Below are 26,516 nucleotides of genomic sequence, written 5' to 3' on the forward strand. Positions count from 1 at the left end.
CACTTAAAAGTACTGAAAATCTTAATTCATCCTTTAAAGAGGAAACTTAGAGAATCAGCCCTTAATGTACAAAAAACAGAACATCAAGACCATCAAATTACACTTAAAAATCTTTAAAAGTTAATTATAAAATATTCTGCATCCACTGACATTTTGAACACAGAAAGCCAAGTATAACACTGAACTCAAGGATGAACAAAATGGACTTCCTGACATTTATACCATGTAACATAGCAATCTGCTAGGGAGTAAAGGTCAATGTTGCACTTTTGGTCATTACTGAATCATTTGAGATGATCTCTAGTGAGGAGGAGAGGAAAATCGAAGGCTGTGAGAATGCTGCAAATGGCTTGACCTCAGACCAATTTTCATCTCCATCTGTCTAACAGACATGTGGATAAAAGCCCTATTTATGGGACATGCTTGACCAATTTTATATCCCTGTTGCAAACTAGAAATCAGTTAAATATTACATTTAAAAAATTCTTGGATAAGAAACCATGCATGCATATTTTAGACTTCATCAATTAACATTTAGAACCCACTCGATTTTCATTTTCTAGCAGAACTGCTGAAATAAGCAGTACAGTTGAACAGTAAAGCCTTTATTCTTTCTGTGACTGAAAACTTCAGAAGATAACACAAAGCATATATATTCATAGAGCACACAGAAAATAAAGAGGCATTCCACAGCACTTAGCTCTCTGCATGCTTTCTAAATCACTGCTACAGAAAGACTCAAGCACTTCTAAAACGTTTTGCTCCTAACAATTTGAGGGGGGAGAGTAGAGGTACAGCCAAATCTCAAAACTTCAATATCCAAAAGCCTCAAATGATTAAGGCTAGCATTCTACGAACTTTGCTGTTCATGAGTTATTGAGTCCACATTGAGCACTGGATTAAGCATCTATTATTAAAGCCCTTTTACTTGAAACTAATACACTACAGTGTTTTGGCAGTGGTTGCAAGAGGAAAAAAATAAAGGCAACATGTCATTTAAAAGTTTAGGCCCCTATAGTATATCAATGTCAAACAACAGCATGTCAAACTAAGATTCAATTCAGGTAAGTGCCACTGCCAAATTTTCTTGTTCCCAGACGTGCTTTAAGATTACTTTATTGCTTAAAATTTAATTTGTTCCAACTTGCATCTCCATGACAACGTTGGCTAACCCTGCAAATCATTTGGGTAATTGGATATCTTATCTTTCTATTGCTCTCAAATCGAATGATTCTGCTAGAATTGTAACAGCCAATCAAATTTACAGGCCTCTTGAGTAATAGACTCAAAGAAGTAGCCACATTCATCTCCTCTTTACAGCCATATTAACCAGTATGCGACAAGCTGTAGAAGCTAGCCTTCAAACAATATTTTAAATTATGAATACTGTCATTAGTAACATTCTCACCAATAGGAGGGGGTGCAAAGGTTTATTCTCAACAAGTAGCTGGAATTCAATCTGACAGGCAGCAATGGGTAGCACTCATTTCAGTAAAAGGAACAATCTCTATTTGTGGCATGAGCTGTCAGTTTAACATGACATATCATTAGCAAATACAGCCTTCTCTCTGCCCCACATCTACACTACTCATTTTAATCATAAGGTCAGCCACCCACAAAACAATGATATTAAAATCTCTGAAAACTGACATGAAAAATCTTTAGCTTAAAAAAAATGCAGGTGGGGATAAAGGAAGAATAGAAATGTTTACAGAATAAAAACTGCAAGTGATAAAGCCGCAGAACACTAGATAATTTCTGATGTGAAATTAGTATTTTTACTTCACTACTTAAGCTATGTTTCTCTGCAGTGTCTCAGATATAAGTTTAAATTGCAATAAAGTCAGGTTACTTAAACATAAGCTACATATGATGCACAAATCTACAGCTACACTTAAACATCAACTATGGATTTGGACTTTGTTCAATTATAAAGTGCAGTGACTGGATACATTTCAGGTATCTAATTTCAGTTCTCTCTATAACACAGAAAGCTGTTACGTAGTTCTCAACCAACCACTGTAAACAACTGCCCATCCCATTTGCAGCTGTAAATGCTGCTGAACCCAAGCCAACTGGCAAAAATGAAGCTGTTGTCAGGATGTTAAAGTGGTCCTTTCACACATCTTCAGTGTGTCAAGACTCTTCTTAAACTATGCTAAACAGGACCGTTATTACATCTCTCCTGTCTTGCTTAAGAACTCAGACAGCTACAAAAGCTCTATTAATCACATATTAATCTACAAACTATTCTATTCTATTTGTATTAATCTACAAATCTATTGTAGTTTGAGTTTTATTTCCACAGCTAACCTTCAATACACACAGAAATGTTAAAACTCTGAATGGGCACAGAACTGTATTTTACTTCCAAGTTATTTTCCCCACATACTTCCCACATACACTTCCAACAGAGATCCCTCTGTTTATTTAGACTCTATGAGACACTGAGCAAATCAGAGGCTCATTTCAGTCAAAATGAGCTCTCTACCTTTATTTCCAGAGGCACGCATCTATCGCTTCACTCTTTAGACTTGCCCAACATCTCCACTTACCAGTAAAGCAGAAAATGTTACAGGAGAAAGTAAAAGGGCCACATTACAGAACTACCAGATCAGTGAACTAAATTAGGCTCAAAGGAGGCATCCATCAAAAAGAGCAGCTAGAAGGAAGCACCAGTAGCACTGATCTAGAAGTAGAGATTTTCTGGTCAGCAAGCTACCAGATGTGCCATCCTCTTTCCATGCAACTGCATCTTTATTTGCCACACTTAAGGTATACTCTAGAAGAAACAGTATTTCCAAAATTTTCCAACATTCTTTGCATCTTTATCCTTGAGGGTATGAAGAGCTTAATCTACTGGAGAACAACTGAGCAACACTTTATTATGAGGAGGAGGAGACCAGAGAAACTGAGAAAGAAAAAGGAAGCAGGCTTAAAAAGCAGTACTTCTGTACCTGCTACACCCCTATCAGAAAGGGGTTTTATTATCTTTGTATGGCCTAGGACATATTTCAAAACCACTTCCTGTTTATTCTCACTCCCCAAAGTGACATCCAAATTTCTCATACATCCTTGCAGCAGCACTTGCCACACTGATCCACTTCAACAGCTCTGGCTTTCTAATGCGTTCCTGATGCATAGCTGGAAAATTGCCTAGAGTTACTCAGCTTCCAAAAATTAGAGCATAAAAGCTCCTCCAAACAAGCACATACTTCTACCATACTCAAGACAATAACAGAACTCCCAGTCAGGATCCAGTCCTCATTAACGTTCACATAAGGTTATATTACTGGTAGAATTTGTACCTGGATAGAACTATAAACAGGCAATGTGACAAAAACCAAGACAAATCAGAAGAAAAGGGACTAAAATACTGGGGGGAGAGCAAGTAGGATATCAGGTAAGATATCAATACACTACACTCACTAGCACTTTTACCAGGTTGAACTGAATTTGCCAGGTATGTCACATGCATTTGTTTATTTTAAATCTGACTTTATTCTTTTACAATACTTGCACATTCACAGCTCAGTTTCAAAAAGTGGTCACATCACAAAGAAAAAAATGAAGACCTTAAAGCTGTTCATAACAACAACTGAAGTAACAGTGTTCCTTTAACAACAATCAGGTTGGAAAATGTTAGCACTGACTCTTAAAAGCAGCAGTCTTCTGGACCTATTGCTACATCAACAATTGCATGCATGCAGAGTGTCTTACACTACTGCAACATTACGCAATCAGAACTTGCAGTATTCAAAAAATACTTAAATACACATTAAAAAGCTGCAATATATAGCCTCACACAGGTACTGCTCACATCAAGATCCAGAATAAGATCCAGAATAAGGTGCTATAAGGTGACCTACTAATGATCAACAACTTATGAAAACTTGTCAAAGTCTTTTGTTATCAGCCTGCAGGGTTATCTCTCACACAGAATTTGTAAGGGAGGTAAAAATAGGGATTTTCACAACATAAAAAGGCCTGGAAATTCATTCATTAAAAGCTAGGGAACGTGTCAGTTTTATTATGTATTTTTACACACACACAGAGCTAGTAGAGATACACTCTAGATAAGGTTCTAAGACAAGAACTTGTTGCAGCTGTCCAAGCAGAAAGTAGCTTGAGCAAGACTGATAATCACTGTATGGTCTATAAGCATTAAGATAGAAAGGAAGAATAGTAAAGCCAGACTTCAGGAACACAAATGCCTGTAAACTAAATACTGCAAAGTTCAACTTTACAGGACCTGCTACTGAGGACTAAGATAGAGGCATTATGTTAACAGTTAATTTAAGGAACTATTAAGGATATAAATGAGAGTTAATTGATCTGAGAATGGAAGAGAAGGGACAGAGGAAAGTGCAAGGACAGAACTGTACCAAGAGATTTAACCTCAGCTTTTAATTGACCTCATACAAAGAAGAGCATACAGGAAGTATAAAGTAGGTCAGGTAAGGAAGTAAATACATACAGCACAAGCACATAGCCACAAAATTGTGTGTCACTAGTAAGTGACAGCAAAGATTAAGTGTGTGCTCTACAGGGTGGAATCATAGGAAGAGAAACAAAAAAAAAGGGCTTGATCTCTTTTCTTGTAAAAGAGGCTTGCTCAAAAGACACAACCAGCCAGACAGGCTATTCTTTTTGTGTTCATCCTAACTACACAAGAATCATTAGCCTTCAAGTAATTAATATAAATTACTAGTTACATAAAGTCAACACAGCAGCTAAAATAGGAAAGGAACAGATTAGAGAACATTCATGTTAAATGCTTTCAAATTGACTAGGCCCAATGAACTTGGGTAAGAGCAATAAAAAAAGCACACTACTGAAATCTAAGTGGTTAGTGGTACTCACCTTGCAGCAGGTGGATAGAAAACTGGAAAGAATAGTGTCTAACAGACAGACACACAAAAGGAAAGAGCTGGGACAATCCAGCTTAATTAGTATTCCTGAAATTTGGTGGATGAAAAGGTCTTATTTATAAATATGTAGGGGAAACAGGGATGTAAGTTACAGCTCACAAGGGTTTCTCAAGAATAAACATCAGACTAATGCACATTCCAACAAGGTAAAGCCTTTATGGTAAGGGGAGAAGCAGATGATATTAATGTCTTTAAAGATTTGACACTTGACATTTGTAGGAACAACCAGAACAACACAGCCTAGCTAAAACTTCATGAAAACAAGCACGAAACTGGTTGATGTTTAAACCTAGCATGGATATAGTCTTCTCTTTTGAAGAATTAGGAAGTTCTGGATGGATGATAGGTCCATGATTTTACAGTATTTTCATTAAAAATCAAGGTAAGTGAAGATATTTTCTGCTTACTAATTTGTAAAGAGAGCCTCAAGTTGAGAAAGACTTAATATGCTAGAAGATAGTTTCATAACTAACTCTTAACAGAATAGGAAGATGAACTAAAAGAAATTTGAGGATAAACAGGAATAAGGTAACATAGTACACCTGGACAGGATCATAAACAACGGTGAGGAAACAGACCAGCAACGAAAGCCTCAGCCACAGTGGATCGGAAAGCAAGCACAAGTTAATAACATGCTGTTGCAAAAAAAAAAAAAAAACTACCATCACACTAAGCCGTATGTTAAATAAACTTTCTATACTACTCAGCAGGGAAATGCCTCCACCACAGGAGTACTGCTTTCATTTTAGGCACTGTATCTCACCTGGGCAGCATTCAGAGAACAATTATTAGATTATGGAGGTGCATAAAAGGCTTCTAGAAAGAGAAGGAATGATATGGTCTCCCTACGCACAGTGAACAAAATAAGTAGGAAGGAAAGAGTTTTAGCAGAATAGAGTCAGGCTATAATTAAGGAAACATTTCAATAATAAGGACAGAAAAGCAATTGAATACATTATGAAGAAAGTTTGTGAATCACCACTATCATCAATCTCTTAAGAAAGATTTAGACGAGCACTCTATCAGAAACAATACTGCTACAGCTGATCATGCTACGGCAGAGGCATGGACAAGGTCCTTTTTATCCCTGCAATTAATTCCACAATTGATATTTCAGTTAGAACTGTAAACTCTTTTTTAAATGAAGATTTTGTCTTTGCTTAACTGCCGAACTATGTTCATCATTTGGAGGCCACAGACAACTAGCTGTCTGCAATTGCCTGGCAGCCCAAAACAGTTGCAAAAATAAAAATTCAGAACCACCTTACACCCAAATATGCCAAAAAAGGACAGCAATAAATGAATGTTTCAGTCTTTTTAAAATATATATATATATATATACACATATATATATTCGTTGTAAATGGAAACTGTCTTGATAGCACTAAAAAAAAAAAAAAAAAAAAAAAAGATTTTTGGATTAGTTACTTCTTCCAAGAAATTGTACCATTTAATTAAAAACTTGCACATTTAAAGTTGAGATCATCATGCAATGAAGCAGAGTCCACAGCAATTTAGGGTTTTTAAGAATACTTGGAAAACAATTCCATAAGTAGGCAGATATCCACAGCTTGTAGACAATATACTGCTCTGGATGTCCTTTATCTCGACCTAATGAAAGGAGGCTTTCCCACAGACTTAATACCTGATCAAGATGCAGTTGAACAAGTATATTCATTCTGCTCCCCTTCTCCAAAAGGGAAAGTTACCTTTCTGTTTTCACCAGCTAATCCATAAAGCCTTTAAAATGGCACAAATAAGAAGCAGCAGCATTTTGTTCTCTAAATCAATTTTCTCCTCAGTCATCAACTAGATGTTCCAGCACAAAGAAAGAACAGTTCTTCCCTTCTAATTCAAAAATCCATACTGCCATTGCCCTTGCAAACTGCTAAACAAGCAGTATTGGCAATTCACTTGCATTCTGTAATATATTTACTGCAAATCCCAACAGCTTGCCTCCTAATGCAGTTTTCTATTGCGTCTGTTCATGTCAATACACTGACCAGCCACTACACAAGTTGCTTTGACCAACTATTTACCCACATATCAAAAAGCTCCAGGAAAAATGAAGACGACTAAAATAAATCCCCACAAAACTCTGCTGCTAGCGGTTAAAAACAAGACAAAACAAAAATACCCAGCAAAAAATCCACACTCAAAACACAACCTCAATTTGCTGTTTCGCTATTACGTAATAATATAGCAGCCTCTATAGTTAACCCACCCAACCCTCTAAGATTTTTCATTTGCAGTTTAAAAATCAGTGCTAATTTTTCACATTTCTGAAGAACATTAAAGAAAAAGCAGAGTAACAAACGGCTAGAACAGCCGGCCAGAATGAACGGCAAGCGATACTGCTTAGTAAAGGAGCAAAGAGAAGAGAAAAACACAGAAATTTAACAGTTATATCATTATATAATTATCTGGTTCACTCATACCCTAGGAACTGCTTGTAGATCTAGATGATGTTGCAAATGGAAAAGGGTTTAGGGAGAGGCACAGACAATGACTAAAGCTACAGAACGACTTGTACTTTAGGAACAGTGTAGGCTGGGATTGCCCAATCTGAAAAAGTCAACATAGATAAGACTGACAGAGGTCTATAAAACTTTGCTGCGTTGAGAAAGCAGCCAGATATCAGGTGTTTACTTTTCTCCTCTGAGAACTAGGGGCAAAAGATAATGAAAGTCAGATTCAAAGCAAACAAAATCAGGCTCTTAAACACATACACTGCACATTAGATCTGTGAAGCTCTTTGCCAAAGGAGTCCTTGATAGAGGCCATAACGGCCTTGCTGGTTCTGCCCCTGTGAGACCCACTCCTTGCAACAGCACAGCCAGAAGGGCCAGCAAAATAACATGCTAGAAAGTAGTTTTGCAGAAAATGCTGGCAGCGATCCTGGAGGACAAGTGGAATATGCAACAGCATCACAATCTTGTTACAATGCTAACTTTATCCTAGGATGTAAAAATGTAACCAGCTTGTTCAGAGCAGGAGATTTCCCCTCCCTTTAACACTCCACAAATTCTCCATTCACTTTTTGGCTTCCCAGTAAAGGAAGGCATTGACAAACTGAGCTGAGTGATTAAGTAATGCTACCAAGATGGTCAGGTACGTAGAGCACATACTACACCAGCAGTAAGTTAGGTTTTTTTGTCTCAGAAAGATGAGGGGGAAGAAGGCAGCAGAAGAAGCTCTAATTGTTGTCTTCAACAGCCAAACAGCTGATTATGGAGAAGCCTGAACAACACTCCTCTTTGAGAAGCACAGCAGAAAGAACACAGTCATCAATGCAGCATGAAAAATCCTAATCAGTTAGAGAAAAAGCTTGTCACAATGAGGGGAGGTCAAACACTGGAACATGTTACCCACGGATCTGATACAAACATGCTGCCACAGAATATTAAAGATAGAAAATTGATACTCAACTAGTTTTCCAGTTCAGACCAAAAAAAGGGAGCACTTGCATTTAGATACTTTAAAAGTCACAGCCAAGGAATACTTTTAAGGACATATTTGTTAAACTAGCTGTTTCAACACACACATCCTGAAAGACAAGAAATTTTCTCTATTATCTGTTCATTCTTCTAATCTGCAAAAAGTATGCAAGCAACTACTATGGCTCAAACAGCTACATCCAAAGACTAAGAAGCATGACAAAAGATGCAAACAGTAGTATTTATTGACATAAGTGTCATTAAATATTCCCATATCTTATATTCAGTAGAAAGATGACATCATTATCTCTCCTTAAAGCTTTACTACTTTTAAAATAAGATTCCATGCTGTACAGTCTTTCAGTAAGCACCAACTAACCCAAAATTTTTTCTGAAGGCTTACACTGCATGTCAATGGCAACCTACCAACAATCCTAGAAGATCCTATTTTCTATTTTCCACAGGAGGCATAATGTAATTTTATACCTACTTAAGTGCTGGAGGGGGAAAGGTCATTCACACGTTCAGCCTGTCAGCTTTGATTTGGTGTTACAACTAGTAAAAAGAGGAACAGTAAGTTCATTCCAAGATACGCTGTCAAATAAGTACTCTATGTTCATAAAGTGTTGTTCTTCTCAGGTAGCTGTCTGCCAACCCCAAAAGAAATCAACAAACCCTCCTGCCCACTCAAACTAGTCCATAATGAAATATGCCCATATAGACTTTTGCCAACATTAACTTCCATCTATGCAAGTGAAGACTGATAGTATACTTTGTAGGATGAGACCACCACCATGGTTCTATGACAAACCTGAAACCTGGAAAACCACATCTATAATGCCAGATTATCAAATAGTTTTTAAATATAGGTACAATATATTAAGATGTACTTTTTCATTTATTTGTATATAAAGTGAATCCAAAAAGTGAAATAATAGATACTATCTGACAATACAGTTATCTAAACTATGGAGACACATTTTCTGCAACGCCTTGGATCTGTCAGGTAGCTCTCTAATGACGTCAATCTCAACTACTGTTCAAAAATTGAGCAAGTTGAGCTCTTTAATCTGGTCTTTCCTTCTCGCTTAAACTGGCAACTGTATTTTTGGCTGTAACAGAATTATTGATGATCCAACTGTACTCACATAGAAATCCAATATTTGTACAGTAAATACAACTTGAGGGAAAAGATTACATCCCAATCAATCTTGGCACTTGCCTTTTTAAATAAAAAACAGTTTCTGCATGTCTTACGCAAGAGTGTTTCAAGCTCTTTGAAACACTCACTACATAGTATCAAAACTTTTAGAATTAAGTTTTTCATTCCAACAATTAAAATTCAAGCAGAAAAAAAGACAAAGATTTTTTTTAATCTTTTTCATCAATACTACCATTCCATTTAGGAGCTGTACAGATCTAACTAAGCTTCTTAATTCCCTTCTATTTAACCCACTCTGCTGGAGACCAATGAGATACTAGTTCTAATGAGATACTAGTAAGAAATTTGGGCCTCGCTTGTAGAGCATTAGAAATGATTCCACAAAACAGTCCAAACTAAACAGATATCTAACTCTTGGACAACTGGTTATCCTAATACCATTTAGAAATCTGTATTATTAGTACTTCCTACAAGAGGCAAGGAACTGAACATCAGGTTTGCCTCAAGACAGGTCACAATACCACATTAATCCACCCAAAGAAAAAGAAACTCACCTGTCACTTTTAGGACAGCAAAAACAAACACAGTAGCCATTTATATAGTCTGTCAGTTAGTTCAGCAATGATAATTTTCTTTCTTTGGCTGCCTGCCACTGAACAAAAGCTAATCTTACACCTAAACAATCTGGGCATTAAACACATAGGAAGTCTCATCTTCTGACTTATGACAGATGACAGACATTGTTGGTGAAAATAAGAGGTATTGCCCTAATAGCCAAGGGCAGCAACTCTAAAGTGTAGTAGGATTTTTAACACCCAATAGATTCAAATGTCTTGGCAGTAGCAGTTCCCGCAACTGCTTTGCCAGCCACAGCCATCACAATGGGAAAACCTGACTAGGACAGAATAATGAAGAAAAACTTTAAATCACACAGAATCACCTACTTCTTGTGATTCCTTGACGCATACAAAAATGGTATCTGAATCACATGCACCTATCCTAAATATTCTCAGGTGCTTGTGTCTATTTCAGATATGCAATTGTTGCGAATTACTCAGGTTTTTAAAAGTAAATGTCTGGAAACACACTCAACAGACACACTCAACATCCTCTTTAGAACTAACCGTTAAAATTCCTAAAAAAAACAAGACAAGAACACAAACAAGCCATAAATATGCCAAAAGATTATTCATTCCCTGACCAGTGTTCAGCCAGCAGGGTGAAATGCAGCAAGAGCATCTTGATTTATGCAATTAAACACAGCAAAGCAGTAAATTTAAAGTTGTAAAGGAAGCCCCTAACACAGCCACTTCTTGACTCAAATGCAACATACTCAGGTGGAAAGCTTTGTAATGTAGCTGTCTGTGTATGAAAGTTCACCTCAATTGAGTCTGCTTATAGCAACATTCAAGTCGTAACTAACTTTATTCCAGTCAAATTACAACAGACTGCCAAATTAAATGCAAAGGGAACTGTATCAGTACAAGAAATCAATCCTTTCATGAGAAAGCAAATGACAATTACATCATTTTATCCAAGTGACTCTACTTTAACGATGATCCACACAGCACACTGCATAAAGTAACACGGCTGCAGTATAATTTTTTGTTCTTAAAAACAGCAGCCCAGCCATTCAAAAGGCTTCACACAGAGCAAGTGTCACATCCACACAGGAGGCAGGCCTTAAAAACATTAAAGCTCGTTCAGTGTAAAGTTTCCCCATCACTGCATTTTTCAGTAACAAAGATGTTGTCAGAAATGACAATTTTTCATGTCCCCTGATGATGCCTTACTAGCATTTGGTTATAAGCCATAAAGCAGGAATAATTTCAGCCTGTCAGGAGTCTAGCTAATGCCCAGTTTCCCCCTAGAGAGAATTCCTGTCAAACGTAATGAGAGCTCCAAAGGCCCTCTCTACAACATAATGAGCACTTAGGCCATGCTGGTGATCAGCCAGCAAAAAGCATCAATTTGAGCCTGGCTACACCCTTGGGGCTAGACATCACCAGTTTTAATAAGAATTATGATTACTATCTGCCAAATGCCTCCTCAGAATTTATCATTTGCACTGGAAATTCAAAAGAATGACATTATGTTTTTTTTAATCTAAGACCATCTATATACTGAATTGTAACACAACCATTTGGCATCCTCATAGCAGGCATCTAATTCAAGATTCTTTCATATGAAGGTGGTATTTTTATCAGAAACTAGAATAACCTAACACCTAAAAGCAGAGTATCTAAGACTCATATCCAGGGAAGTTTATCTATCCCTTTAAATTTTTTTCTTATGTACTTCTTACCAGCATGTATAGAGGGAGCGTTCTCTATTCTCCCCAGCTAGAAGGAAGTATAACACTACCACGGATCTTAAAAGCCTCTACAGTATCATTGCATACTAGGTATATAATTATAGTAGCCACGCACACAAAACATTAAGCCCTTGCAATACAGAGATGTTAAGGTCAAAGTGGAAACCTTAGGTCTGACAGCCCTTAATCTCACAGGCTTAATTGATTTTACCCTAAAGTTAATTCTTGGTACATTTATGGAGGTCACATGTTCCCTTCAGAGTGCTTATGAAAACAATAAATCATCCACTTTGCACCAGAAAAGGCTCCTGTGTAGATGCTGACTTCCTCACAAGTTACAGTCTGCTTTAAAGTTGTTTAGGAGGAGGGAAGGAAAAAAAAAAAAAAAACTACCCAAAAATCTGACAATTTACTTCACAGAAAATCTGCACTCATCTAAAACACCAAACAAAAGAAACTACAGCAGCTACAATACAGAATTAAGTCAAATACTACTCTGGTTTTCCGTCTACCTTTTCAGTGCATTACTTAAAACAATGCAGATGGCATAAGATCTCTGCTCCCCCCCCCCCAAGTATTTTGCATTTAAACAAGTGCATCTCTAAAAACAACACAAAATGCCAGAAATTATCTAGCTTTCCAGATATAAAACTAGAATGGAATTAAAACATCACTTTAGCAAATACAGTATTCTTAGGAGAAGGGGAAAAAATAAACAAAAAAAAGTCAAAGAGTTTAGAGTTACAAAAGCAAAATTCAACTCTGCAATTCACTTGCTTAATGAAAGTCTTTGAATATACTGAAGATCTGAAGCCTGAACTAATCAATTTCTTCGCCGTGCCCTAGTCGGTCAACCATGCTCTTTAATTTAATGAAACAAGAGTTTTAGATGAAATAGCACATATACATCAAGAAAGAATTGTATTGTTGCACTTTGAAATGTGTCCAACTGTGCAACTTCATCTAATGATAATTTTTTTAAGAGGCCATCGATTTCTGAAAGACTTATTGTACCAGCATCTTGATGAAAAAGTAAATGTCAGCATATCTACAGAATACTCACACTCTGCCATTAATGCTTTCTTTGGCAGACAATGACTACTCAATTGAGGGTCCTCCTGGCTGAGCAATCATTTAGCTTTTCTTCTCTTACAAGGTCCTTAGTGTCGTGTTCCAGTTCAATACTCTCTTTATTCACCATTATAGTGGCCATAAGTGTGAATTTTATGGGAACTTGCAAACTCATAGTCATAACGAGAGCTTTCCAAGTCACTTTCCAAGTCACTAATCTTTTCATTCCTTTAAATAACAGGAATTTGAGCAACTATCACAACATATGCTATGCACACATAAGACTGGTTCTACATATCAAAGGTTCTATCAACGTCAAATCAAAACCATACAAAGCAGAACCAACATCAAGAAAGTGCTGCTGCTCAACCTAAAACACACCTCATTTCACAGTAGGCAAGCAAAGGTTTACTAATCACAGCCACAAATCAGTCTATTCTTTCAGGCATAGATACTGTCATTCAAATATAAATAAAAGCTACATTTAAATACACTAGACTATAGATTTTGTTGTTTAGAAAATGAAATGCCTTACCTGCTTGTGCATTTCAATGTTTAGTCCATATGACATTTCATAATACTGCAAATTAAGAAACATACATTACTTTCTCATGCTGGCTAACAACTGTATTAGAAAATATTTACAGAAGCAAAGAAAAAAAAAATCCAAGTGTACTTACCATCACATAGTGCCTCTGCATTTCTGTCTTTTCACTTGCCAGTTTCTCACATTCCAATTTAAGGCTACAAAATAGATCACACCTTCATGTAAGTGTTATGTCATTTGTTTTGACATCTACCCGCCTGATTCGTATTTTGACAGAAAAAGCTCATTAGAAAAAAACTCAAACTAACATGCAAACAGAGAGAAAGACTTAATTCATCCCTTAAATGCAAAGATTGATCAGGAAATTTAGAAGGTATGTAATAGCACTCATTAAACAAGACCAAACTTTCCTTAAAGCATCATAGGTAATCCTCACGCTCTGACAAAAAGTTATGAAGCACAATAAACTCTCAAGCTACAGTATTAGCTGAATTTGTCTAAAGTTCTTGTCAAACAAATTTTTATTTTTCTACTGACATTTAGTAAGTTACAGCCTTATGCAACCTGGGCACATAAGTAATTTTCACCTTCAAAACATCTCCAGCTTATGCTAGCTTGTCCACAATGAAAATCAATACCTTTGAGCATCATTTGCTTAGAAGTTTTCTATTTTTGTTTTCTTACATGAAAAGTTGTATTTGGAACTTTTATTTCTCACTCATAGCCTCAGAATTCTGACTACAATCACTGATGTAAAGAGCCTCAACATTCTCTTTGGGCAAACCGATTTTTCTTTAATGACATGTATCCTATGGAGTAGTTAATGTGTTAGCCAGCATTTTTCCACTTACAGTTGTAGTATCAAATATTCATAGTTTACATCGCATGTTTAAAATAATAAATGGCTTAGACAAGTCAATAGTTAAAGATAAGAGTCAGGACTAGTGTCATAGGTGGAAACAAGAAATCTAATATGAACCAGGAGAATTCTAGCACGGAAATTTGCAGAGATTTCATTGCTATCCAAGTCTTGTGAAGGTATGTAAACACAAATTTTGTGAGAAAGATTCCCCTCATAATGCCAAATGCCCTATGTACGCAACAAGGAGAATGCATATCCTAAATATGCTGAGGCAGGGAGCTCCGCAACAAGTGCAAACACTTGCAACAGGAGTGTTTGAAGGACAAGCCTAGCAACCTAAAACAAACGTTACCACTTCAGTCGACTGATGTTAACTTTGTGGTACCACTACAGTACTTGTATGCTTTTAGAATCCTTCTTGGTCAAGCACTGTGTGCTAGCATTTTATTATTCTTTGCATTAACCCCATACACAGAAAAGAGCAAACATGAGAATTAGTCCCCCGGATAGCCTGCATCACAAGATTAGCGCGGATCTTCTCCCAGAATACTTTAGAAAGCCCTCAACATAAGGAGTCCTAAGATCTTTTTTTTTCGTTCACAAGTTGCGAACGAGTTCAGCTATGTTTTTACCGTCATCTCACGGGTGCCCAGGTAGCAGGGTCGCCTCTGCTCTAACCACAAGACTACACTGCCTCCTGCTGAGCTCCCGGCCCTGCGGGGAGGCCCCCGCCACGGCGCGGGGCCCGGAGCAGCCACGCCGCCCCTTGCAGCTCCGGCCGGCAGAGAGCCGCAGCAGAGCGGCGGCGGCGGCGCGCCCCGGCCGGCCAACGGCCAACGGCCGCGCGCCCCGGCCGGCCAACGGCCAACGGCCGCGACGCCGCGCGCCCCCGCCTGGCGGCGGCGGCTCAGAGCAGCCGCCGGGCGCGGGCAGGGGAGCGGCGCCCCCGCCCCGCCCGCGCCCCGCTCACCTGTGGTACTGCGCCTGGAGGAACTGGAACTCCTCCTTGATGCGGTCCAGCGACTCGGGGATGGTGAATTTGAAGGGCTGCCCCGCAGCCTGGTGCGGCGTCTGCGGCAGGCGCGGCGGAGAGAGGGGCAACGGTGAGACAAAAGCCGCGCCGGGCCGCCCGCCCCCCGCCCTGGAGGCGGCGCCGCCGCCGCCCGCTTCTCACCCGCCTCGCCGTCCCTCGCCTGCGGGGCGCAGGGCCGGCAGCGCCGCCCGGGGCGGCCCCGGCCCCGGCCCGCCCGCGCTGCCCGCCGCCATCTCCCGGCAGCGGGGCGTGCCGGCTCTTCCCCGCCGCGGGGCACGGCCGGGCCGGCGGCAAGGCTGAGGCCGGCCCCGAACCCCCGCCCTCGCCTCCCCGGCGAGCGAGTTACACGAGAAGCAAACCGGGCGGCGGGCGGGGCGGGACGGGACGGGACGGGGGGCGCCTCCCCCCGCCGCACTCGGGAGGGCGCCCGGGACCGGCCCGCGGCGTCGGCACGGGCCGGGCCGGCGGACCCGCCCGCCGCCGTACTTACGGGATGCCGGCTCTGCGGGAACATGGCTCTGGCCGCCGCCGGGCTCCTCCGCAGCTCGATCCTGGCGGCGGCGGCGGCCCCCCCCCCCGCCCCAACTTCAGGTCCCGGGAAGCGGCGGCGGGGGAAGGAAGGACCAGCGCCGGCCGCCCCCCGCGGAGGACAGGAGGCGGGAGCAGCGCTGCTCAGAGCCCCCGCCGCGGGGACATCCTCCGGCCGCGGCTTGCTTTGCTGCTGGTGCCTCGGGGGCGGCCGGGAGCCGGGAGCAGAGCCCCGCTCGGGACGGTCACGGGCAGCTCCGCGCTCCTTCCGCGCCGCTCCAGCGCCGGGGTCGGGCGGGCGCCGCCGCTCCTCCGCCGCCGGAGTCAGTAATTCCGTCGGAAGCTCGCAACTTGCCGGCGCTCTTGTAACAGCGCAAAGCCCGGGCGAAGGCGAGTCCTCTCCACACTTCTCCTCGTGCCAAGAGGGGAAAATCCAGGCGCAGGAAGCGGGACGCGGTGTCAGCGGTGGGACCGCGCCACGCCACCGCGGCGGGGGAAAGTCTCCAGCGGGGGCCGCGCTGCTCCCGGGTGCCGGGTCATCGGCAAGACACCGAGCGGTGAACGAGGGAGGAGGCAGGGAGGCGACGGAAGGGGGCAGGGGGGGCTCTGCCCAGCCAGCCCGGGCCCGAGCGGCTCCAGTAGCACATGCACGAAACGCAAGAGCGGAGAGGAGGCACCCACGCACGCAGCGCGCTCCTCCAAGAGTTGCGAAGATCCCTGGGACAAAAGGGAAACAAAACCGCTCAAAACGCCCACGGGCCCGATCGGCCAAGCCGAACCGCCCGGTCAGGAAAAAAAAAAAAAAAAAAAAAAAAAAAAAAAAAAAAAAAAAAGATAAAAGCGTCCGTTTCGGCGCTAACTCAGCCGGGAAGCTCCTCCGTGCACCAGCGCTGCTGCAGCCTGCTCCGGCCGGGCGCACGTCGGGGAAGCGCGAGTCTCACCAGAGCCGCCCAAGCAAGGCGCATCGCTGCGGCGGCATCCTCCTCCTTCTCCTGCTGCTGCTGCTCCGCGCTCCCTCGGCCGCCCCGGGATAAAGTTGTCCCCGACCGAGCAACCCAGGCCAGAGCGGGCGGGAAGGCGGCCGGCGCCGAGGCGCCCCCCCGCCAGGCCGAGGCGCGGCGGGCTCCGCGGGACGGGCTGCGCTGCGCTGCGCTGCGCGGCCCTGGCCGAGCGGGACGCGCCGCGCTCGCCCGCGCCGCTTACATTAACACGCGGTTTCACACTCCTCCAGCTAACCCGCCGCCCGGCCCCGCCCACGCCGCCGCGCGGGGGGGCCGCGCCGCCGCCGCCCTATCGCCTGCGCCGTCACCAACGTGGGGCCGTGATGCGCCCGGCCGCGCCGACCAATGGCAGCCAGCCCTCCGTCGCACCGCCTGCCCGCGTTTCGCTGGGAAGCGTTTCTGGCGGAGCAGCAGGAGCCCTCCGAGCGGGCCAATGGGAAGGCGCGGAGCTCGAGGAGCGGCGGGGAGGAGGGGAAGGTCGGTGGGAAGGAGAGTGGAGGGGCTGAGCTGTCAGTCAAAGTAACGTGGGGCCCGCCGGGCGGGCGGGGCGGGGCGGAGCGGGGGCGGGGCGCGGCGCCGGGCCGCGGGCCCGCCCGCCTGCGCGCGGCCGCGGGGCTGCGCGGGGACCCGGCTGCGCCCGCAGCGGCGCCGGGCGGCGCGGAGCAGCGCGGCCGCCTCGCCGGCCGCTCGCCTTCCCACAGTGGCCGGGTGCGTTGCGGGCTAGCGCCGCGGCTGAGGCGCGGTGTTTGTGTTTGCGCACTTCCCACCAGTGGGGGCGTAGAGCCCGCGGCGGTGATGCCCAGCGGCCCGCGGGCCGTGCCTTGCTCCGCTGCGAGGAGGGCGGTGCGGGAGCGGAGCCGGCCCGCAGCTGCGGTGGCCTCTGCAGGGTACTGGCCCCCGCGGGAGGCACCGCAGAGCGGCGTGAGAGCCTCGCCCTGGCCTGAGGCGTCCCGAAATCCGAAGCATCGTTATCCTGACCCCCGGTCAGCCCGAGGTTGTCCTTGGGGGAAAATGGGCTTTTTTTTTTTTTTTTTTTTTTTTTTTTTTAAGAGAGGTCCACTAGAGCAAAGCTGTCTGGAGCTTTACTATTACAAATGGTTTATGGCCCCACTTGAAGCAGATGAGGGTCAAACAAATTCCCCAGGCTTCGTGTGTGACTACTGAGATGACAAATAGCAACACAGCTTGCAGTGGGAAATAAACTTCAAAACGTATCCCCTATTAACAACCATCATATTCATAGCAGAGTTAAATGATAAAGTATCGGGTACTGGTACCTTCAGACTTAATGCCTTGAGACATATTTATGCCATTAGTACAGCTATATACTACCTAGACAGAGAGAGGTCTTACAATGTCGTATCGTCTCCTTTAAACATACAAAGGGTAATTTTATAATACACTTTTTCTTATCATTCCCTATTAGTGTTTATTAGATATACTTATTTAGAATTGTATTAAGCTTCACTTGTATTTTCAAGAAAGAGCAGGCTATATTTAAAATTTGATACGAAATTTGATACGTTGCAATAGCAAGATACAGCTTTACTCATTCAGATTGCTAATTTCCATACTACATTATTTCCAGTTTTACATTAAAATAACCAAAGGAAAAAAAAAGAAACTTCCTCATTCTGCTGCAACGCAGTTTGGACTTCATTCCTGGACTGTAGATTTTGAAATTGAATACAGATAAATGCATGTATACATTTGTGTGTGTGTGCCTGCATCTTATACATACATGTATATGCAGCTGTGTCTGTACTTAGGTATATACATTTTTCTGTATATAAATATATGTGCATATGTATTTGTGAATACCTAAATATAAATAAATGAAGAATTCTCTTTTATACTAGTTTTTAAGATGGGAATCAAAATACTTGTTTTATTAGCTTGTGGTTGTGGGACAGGAATGCAGACTTGTCTGGTGTTCCAGGTAAATAAGTAGAGCTAAAAATCTTGAATCATGTTCCCAGCTCTTCCCCTGTTATCCTGAACAAGTCAACTCACTGCTCTGTGCATGGCATTAGAAAGCTTAATTAATTAAGCACTTAGATCATCAGATGAAAGATGCCGTAAAAATGTAAGCTATTATTATATACTTTGTGTGTGTACCTAGTAGCTATGGAGTCTGTAATAACATAATACTTACCTAACTTTGGCTGTACTATGCTTAACCTGCTGGCACAAGTTGTTAATGAGATATTAACAGATATGACATTAAAAAAAAACACTATGTTTTGGAAAAAAACAAAAGCTTTATTTTAATTGCTCACCTACATGAAAGCTGAAATGTCTTCTAATCTTTATTTGTCATCATTAAATGTCCAAGGCATGTTTTAACAGAAACAGAAAAGCTCTGTTTTCCTAATTTCTTCAAACAAGTGCTTTTAACCAACTTAGGTTTTGAAATCAGGCACTTCAGGGCATTTTGAATCTTCTCCATTATAATCAAGACAGAAGAGTTGTAAAAGCAGTAGTAGAATCAAGTGCACTGATTATTTTTTCAAGTGAGAGCAACTGACATACAACATTACCTAATACGAATAATAACCAATACTTCCTGATATCTAAGTAATTTATAGTTCATCCTCGCTGGACAAATGGAGGACAAAAATTTCCTTTTTGTTAGATGGGTGCACATTTCAATCAGTGCGAGAAAACTTAACCTCCTCATTCCATGGCATTACTCAATGTTTATATCAGTGAAACACAGGCCAAAATTTGTCTAAGCAAGTTGTAAAGAGCTGCATTCAACTCAAGGTAATATTTTACACCAAATTGTTATGGCATAATACTGTAATTACACTACACAATTCTCAAAATGAATTACAAATAATTGTGTTTAAATCATTTTCTTATGTTTTAAAAATAAAATAAAAACAGATTGCCTTCAATATTGACCCCCATCCCAAACCATTCTGATTAATCATCAGTTCTACTTTGCTAGTTTAAATCTCGTTATTGTCCCCCTTAAACATTTTAATGTAATGTTCTTACTCAGAAAGCAGAAGGCCTAATCCTGCATTAGTTACATACTCAAACTCATACTGTAAGCAGGTAGAGCTTTGAGGGGGAAAAAAGAAGCAGGACTGGGTCCAAAATCTGCTTTCAGTATACTGAAAGGGTTTCAGATAAAGCATCTGTTCTTTAGGGAAATGAGGCATTGTATGATGTTCAATTTACCATAATGTTTACATTTTTTTCCTCTACTGTTAACGTTATAACTTACTTCTGTTAGCATTGCTACTTAACTCCCTACAAACTGGCACATACAATAAAAATATTGATGATGTTAATCACTAAGACTTTGCTGATGCAGGGAGGAAAGAATTTAGGAAGTTTGTGATTTAGGTCACTGTTCGGCTCTCTATGTAGGGAGAGAAAATTGATGGAGGAAGCAATTATGGAATTGAATAGACTTTATAGCTTTTAAAGGCATCATTGGATTTTTAACTGAAAGAGAAAACTTGTGTTTAAAAATGATATATATGTGCGTGTGTGAGGTTAGGGAGCTGTTTCATTTTCACTTTTTTAATGGTAAAACAGCACAGGTGGAATAGAGAAAAAGAAGAGTATCTGAGACTTACAGTGTATCGGGTACAGTAGTGAACTGTAAGAATGAAAACTATTATGAGGGCATGCAAAACAATATCGTCTTTAAAAATATTTATTTATTTATGAAGTACAAGTGATCTGAGCCGGGTAAAGCAATTACATTTCTAATTATTCACAATCTTTTGGCTAATAGCCATTGCATATCCTGTTTGTAATTTGATTTCTTTTTAATTAGCAGCTTTCCTTGTAGGCAAGAATGTTCAAAAAGTTGTAGTAGGTCATTTTACCATAATGTCTGTATTCCCTTCCCCCACTCTTTCACCCTTAAAAATTCCCTGAGTTGAGCTTGAGAAAAAATCAGTAGCAGATCGTGCAGCAGTAAAACCTCAAATAAAATCAGATCCAAAGAATCTCTTGTGGTTTCGCACAATATGGTAAAATTAGAGATTGCAGGAAACCAACAAAATTAAACTGGGAACATTTGAAGAGAAATGACCAAGCTTTATGAAAATGACACATTGACTGGCCAGTATGTTTTTTTATCGACAATTTCTTTGTTGAGGCATAGATCAAAGAAACCTGCATATGTTTTCATTTTGTTCTAAGTCTAAGTAGAAAATTACATCCAGATGTTTAATAGGCATTCTGTTGGTTTTTCTGCATTGATTAGATATGTTGGTACTGTTTGCTTACAAGTGTAGCCGGATCATTAGCTAATGCAAAGAAATGTTTGCAGCGAGTTGCTAATTAGGTCTTTTGGAAACTCTCCATACTCAGGAACAATTTGTACAGTGGCCAGAAAAACTTGCGGTACTTGAGAAGTTGCTTTCCCTTCTGTGTCTGGGAAAAAACAGTCAGTTGCTTTCCCTAATCTTCCTTTGCCTACAGGGATTGCAGCTTGATCCCAATGGGTTGAAGTGCAAATAAATTAGGAAGAGACCACACACGCGCGCGCGCACACGTGCGCGCGCGCACACACACACACACATCCCAATCTGTTCTTTCAGTCAAAATGCAGTAGTGCGATCTTACAAAAAGCTAACCAAAATGGAGTATTTGAAACTAAAATGCTATAAATTCTCAACCTTAATGTTGTCAAATACACAACATTTTGAGCATACTTTAGAGACAGATGGGGAAGCCCTTTATGATAAATGAGTGTACTTGAATTCATTACTCTAGTACTTATAATTAAAGTAGCTCTTTCATAACTTCACTACTTCTGCAGAGTACTTAGAGACAAAGCTTCAGGGAAGTGAATACATGGATGGTGGGAGGCAGGGAAGAGATGCAGGAGAACTCTGATCTCTAATACTTTGTTAAGCCTAAAGAGGGGTGAGAGATATTACCTGTTTACAATATGGTCAGAGAAATTGTTTTAGACTTCATGGCTCCGGCCTGATAACCTTCTAGGTGCAATGTCAGCTCTCAAAAGATGCTTGACAGTGTCAACGACCTCTTTAATAAAGACCACCTGTCAGTATATCACACTTTAGTGTGCTGCAAAATGGGGTCTTTACCAAAGGAGATCACAGAGAAAGAAGCAAAGTATGCCTATTTTGTACAGTAAGTAGGGACAAATGTTCATACCAGCGCCCTCATCCTGTCATACACATGACTAGGTCCACTTCTGGAAGTAGACCCTTTGAAGTCAATGAGAACACTTGCGTGAGAAAGAGCATCTCTGCATCTAAGTCTGCTTCATGGGATCAGGGCCATATTTTGCATGCATAGGTTGTGTGTAACATACATACGTAAAACACATGTTTTTACAAATGAAGCTATGTAAGTGCAGAGGACTGGGTTTTACTGTAAGTATCTAAAGGTCATGGATGTCACAGAAACATAGTTAAACACTCTAGTGAGCTAGTGGTGGTACATTACTTACTTTTCTTTGATTTGCCAATTCCTAAAACTTTTCCAGCCAATTTTAATTCTATATATATTGACTTGATACTGATAGAAAGTTTCTTTCCCTTTTTTCCTATAATCTGTCATTGACATCTTAGATATAGTCTACAGATCACCAGAGATCCACAGACTAAAATCTACTGTGGAAATATCATTGAGATATATGTTATTCTTCTACCTTTTATCTTCATTTTGTACAAAGAAAAGAATATTTTAAAAAAGGAATATTTTAAGACTATTATGGGACCTGGATATAATGGTAGCAAATCTGTAATTAAGATTTTGTGTAGACTCTTATTTAAGTATTGACAAGCAGGAGGGGGTCTGACAGGACCTACTGAGTTGCAACCACACCCTAGGACCTGCCTGAATCTGACTAGCCCCCCTCCCCCCATCCCCGTCACCCCCCCACACTCCAGTGAAGGAAAGGAAGCAGAAAGGAACTTTTACCTGCCCTCGCCTTCACTGCCCTCACTGTCACTATAGCAGCAAAGCACCTGGCTTCTATATGTTAAGAAGCCAGACTGCACAGGAATACGTCCCTCCCCATCACCAAACTCCAGCGAGCAAGCTGTCTTTTTCTAGCAGAGTGCTGGACAGGTCAGCTGCAGGGAGAGGGGAGGAGAACAGGTCACTCCCTAAGTCACCTCAACTATATTTGCTCAAGCTTATTTGTCAGCAGGGGAAACCAAAGTCTGTGGCTCATAGGAAAATGAACAATCACTTTCATTACACAGTTTGGCACAATAGATCCTCATAGGACAGCTTTTCTCTCTGTGTAGTACTTCATGTACTAAAATTATTAACATTCCTAAATTACTCTTTTCTGATACTTTGCTTTGTTCCATCTACTTTTCCATGGCCTCCACTATCTCCCCAGCCCTTAGAGTTGCAAACTTCCCAACTGCACACATTTTGCAGCAATGTTGGATGCAGATTGTTTTCAAACCTGTTGAACACAAATGAAATTATTTGCGTATTTACTGTAACAGAACTAACTTTTACCAAGACTAATCAGCAGAACTATTCATAAATATCAATGTATCAGTAACTTCTGTTGTCACTAGTAGCCTACTTCTTTCCCTTATTTCTTTTCAAAAATTAAAAAACGTAATTCCTTTTATATCAAAATTCACAGCAGCTGCCATTCGTATGCTCCTAGCAAACTGGTCATCTTGATGAGACAACAAAGGCTCATGCTCCCATTTCAGGAAAGAGGGCTGATGCACTGAGAGTTGTGGGAAAGGATGAAGGAAATTTCATCTTAGAAAAAGAGGATTATGTGACAGAACGAGATAGCTATAGGTGTGTTGACATTTCAAGGAGGAAAACACCAACTATTTACTGCTGTAGAGGTACATGGAGCTCTGTCCTTCACTCTAGTATATGTTCTTCCATGTACAAAAGCAACAGCCTTTAGGAATCATCTAAGTACAGATGTGGTGCAAAAATATTGTATGTGAAATTGTACCTCCCTGTTAGCCAATAGGAATTAGATTCAATTGGAAGTTGGCTCAGGCTTGGCAACTGTTTCTCTAGAAATTCTGCCCTCATTCTTCAGAATTTGAGTTCTTGTCTACACTGAGGTTATAAACTTCATCTGAGTTGCTTCTATACTAACCTTTTACTCCAGACCTCAGCCTTCAGTCTGGTGGAGGCTAGATGAGAACAGATTGTGTTATCCTGCTGTCTCTTCATATTGCTAATGCTGTAATGTGCTGGCAGGCTACCACTGCAACATCTGCTGAGATGCCATTCCAGTGCTGGTGGCACAGAGGCATGAACTCTGTTTCCAGCTTTCCCCATGCCATAAAAGCTCTGGGCTCCCATATATTTCAGGAAATGAACTTACCAATATATCTTTTAGGATCCAATGTGAAGTGAAGTGATTCTAAGAAAAAAGTCTCTGGCCAGGGATAGTGATGGAGAGGGGCACTGGGGTGGGCAAAGGAATTGTGGGGGAAGGGAACATTTCAGTACTACTCAGCTTGATGTATTTCTTAACAAATCTGGAAATTTCCTCAGAAAAACGCTATTGAACTCAATGCAAGATTGTTAACAAGGAGTTACTTTTTCTTACAGGATGAAAACAAAAGAAGTTAATGAATCAGTCATCCAGCACTGTCCATTTCTCTGCTTCTCTCCTCATTCTAAAATTACTACTCTTCTGCCACTTCTAGTCCAGGTGTCTCCACTTGTATCTCGAACAACTTATACTGACTACAACTCTGACCTTTCCCCAAAGCGTGAAATCATAAATTTCGTAGCTTGTCGTATACTTAGAACTATCACTAATATGGATCCTCCACTCAGTGCTCAAATGGATGCTCAGATGAAACATTCTACAAAAATATATATCTTGCAATTGCTGATCCCTGTTCTCTCTTCTGACACATTGCTGTTCTTATAATCAACGGCATTACCCAGTATAAAGTTAGTATAAAGAAGTGGAAAAATATGTTCACTCTTTGCAGTTACACTTATATTTTACTGTTCTCAGCCACCAATAAACTTCCTATCTCAAAAAACTGCATCTGATGTGATTACACAGACACTAGAGTAATCATATATCACAAATCCAAATATATGAATATTTATCAATTGCAGAACATGGTGAAAAGTTAAGCTTAACACTGATAGTTGAGGAAAGAACAGCCCAAGACATTTTGTGTGAAAATAGAGGCCTAATGAGTATAGTATAGATGGTATGTTATATACTGAATTGCTTTGGGAGGGTTTTGTGTGTATTTGTGTGTGATTTGAAAACAAGATTTATCATCTGCCTGCCAGAGTTCAAAATGAACTAAAATGTGTACATATCTGTAATTTCAATTATAAATTCAATAGGTAGGATAGAATTGTCCATTTGCTAGCAACATAATTTCTATCCAGACACTCACATTTTCTGTGGCTTTGCTATCTTTTAGTGTGCTTGCACATGTCCAGGTACTTAGTTGTCTGTATCAAGTTGTGTCCATGCAAAAGAAAAGCTTGGTGCTACATGACACTGGAGCATAGATGGTACTTGGAGGGTGGACTGGCTCATATAAGTGAAATATTTCTATACAACTATTCATTCATTTTGAGATAGAAGACTGCAAATCTCACCAGTGCAAACCATAAAAAGGAGGGAGTAAGCAGTACAATGTATACAGGTGTGCATATACAACTTTTAGCATGGCTATATATTGCATTAGGATTTGTCCATGTAGGAAGATAACAGTCAAGTGTGAGTATTTTGTCTTTAAACTAAGGGCTGCCACTCAAATGAAACGGATACATGATTAGTCTTCTGAAGCTGGCACAACCCAAATGTACTTTTATCAGTGCTCTTTGCATCTACAAGTGGAATGTCCTTGAAAGACAACACCAGTATTTGTGGATTTATAAATGCCATCAGTTTCATAGACAATTAGTAATGAGGTTCTGTAAAGTTGGGCATCATTTTTAAAAACAGTCCATTGCTTCATAAATATTGCAGACAGTACGTCTGCTTTTCAAATTTTGCTTTTAGCTCAACAAAACTAGGGAATATTTGTCTAACAAAAAGATGAAGTAGTTAAGCATTTAAGGATCTATTCTATATGTATTTTGTGTGGCAAATTTTGCAGTCTTGCAGAACAATTTGGAATATACCGTTTAATTTTCAAGTGAAATGTATTACCTGCAGTGAAGGGCAGTTGCTTTCATACAAATTCTTTAAAAGTGCTAATCTATTTCATTAATTTAATTAACAATTTAAAGCTTCATCCATATTGTTTTTATTTACATCCTTTTCTTATGAACTTAATTTTTGCCTGCATTTCTCATAAATCGGCCTGAACATCTGTCTCAATTTACCATGCAAGTAAATAGAGTTTATTTTGAAATCATACACTTCAGTCTGAATTAGTGGGTTGGACACTTTCTTTTTTATGCTATAGCTCACACTGAAAAAGCAAATAAACTTGCGGAGAAAAAACAAATCACAGGTCATTGTTCATCTTTAGGCCTGTCATAGGACAAGATAAAATCTATGAAAAGAAAAAACGCCGCACTCTAAAACAGCTTTCTTTAAGTGATTCACAGAGGGCTCCTGCTGAACTGGCTAGATGATGCAGACAAGGTCACACATGTTTTTAAATAATTTCTGAATCTTGGTCGGTCCTCTTCCAGCCA

General features: G+C 41.0%; 1 protein-coding gene across 3 annotated transcripts in view; it reads right to left on the reverse strand.

Moving 5' to 3' along the window:
• LOC134154010 (transducin-like enhancer protein 1) overlaps window positions 1-17,017 on the reverse strand; it is a 67,378-nt gene extending 50,361 nt beyond the window's left edge. The window contains exons 1-4 of one of the 3 annotated variants that reach the window (XM_062600659.1): window positions 15,848-17,017; window positions 15,295-15,395; window positions 13,596-13,659; window positions 13,451-13,495 (exon numbers count right to left, since the gene is read on the reverse strand). In XM_062600659.1, coding sequence (XP_062456643.1) covers window positions 13,451-13,495; window positions 13,596-13,659; window positions 15,295-15,395; window positions 15,848-15,871 — 234 coding nt within the window. In that variant the 5' untranslated portion in view covers window positions 15,872-17,017. The remainder of the gene's footprint in view (window positions 1-13,450; window positions 13,496-13,595; window positions 13,660-15,294; window positions 15,396-15,847) is intronic. The other 2 variants (XM_062600658.1, XM_062600657.1) reach the window with 2 other exon arrangements.
• Window positions 17,018-26,516: the final 9,499 nt, after the last annotated feature.

Source organism: Rhea pennata, chromosome Z, assembly GCF_028389875.1.
Source record: "Rhea pennata isolate bPtePen1 chromosome Z, bPtePen1.pri, whole genome shotgun sequence".
NCBI lineage: Eukaryota > Metazoa > Chordata > Aves > Rheiformes > Rheidae > Rhea > Rhea pennata.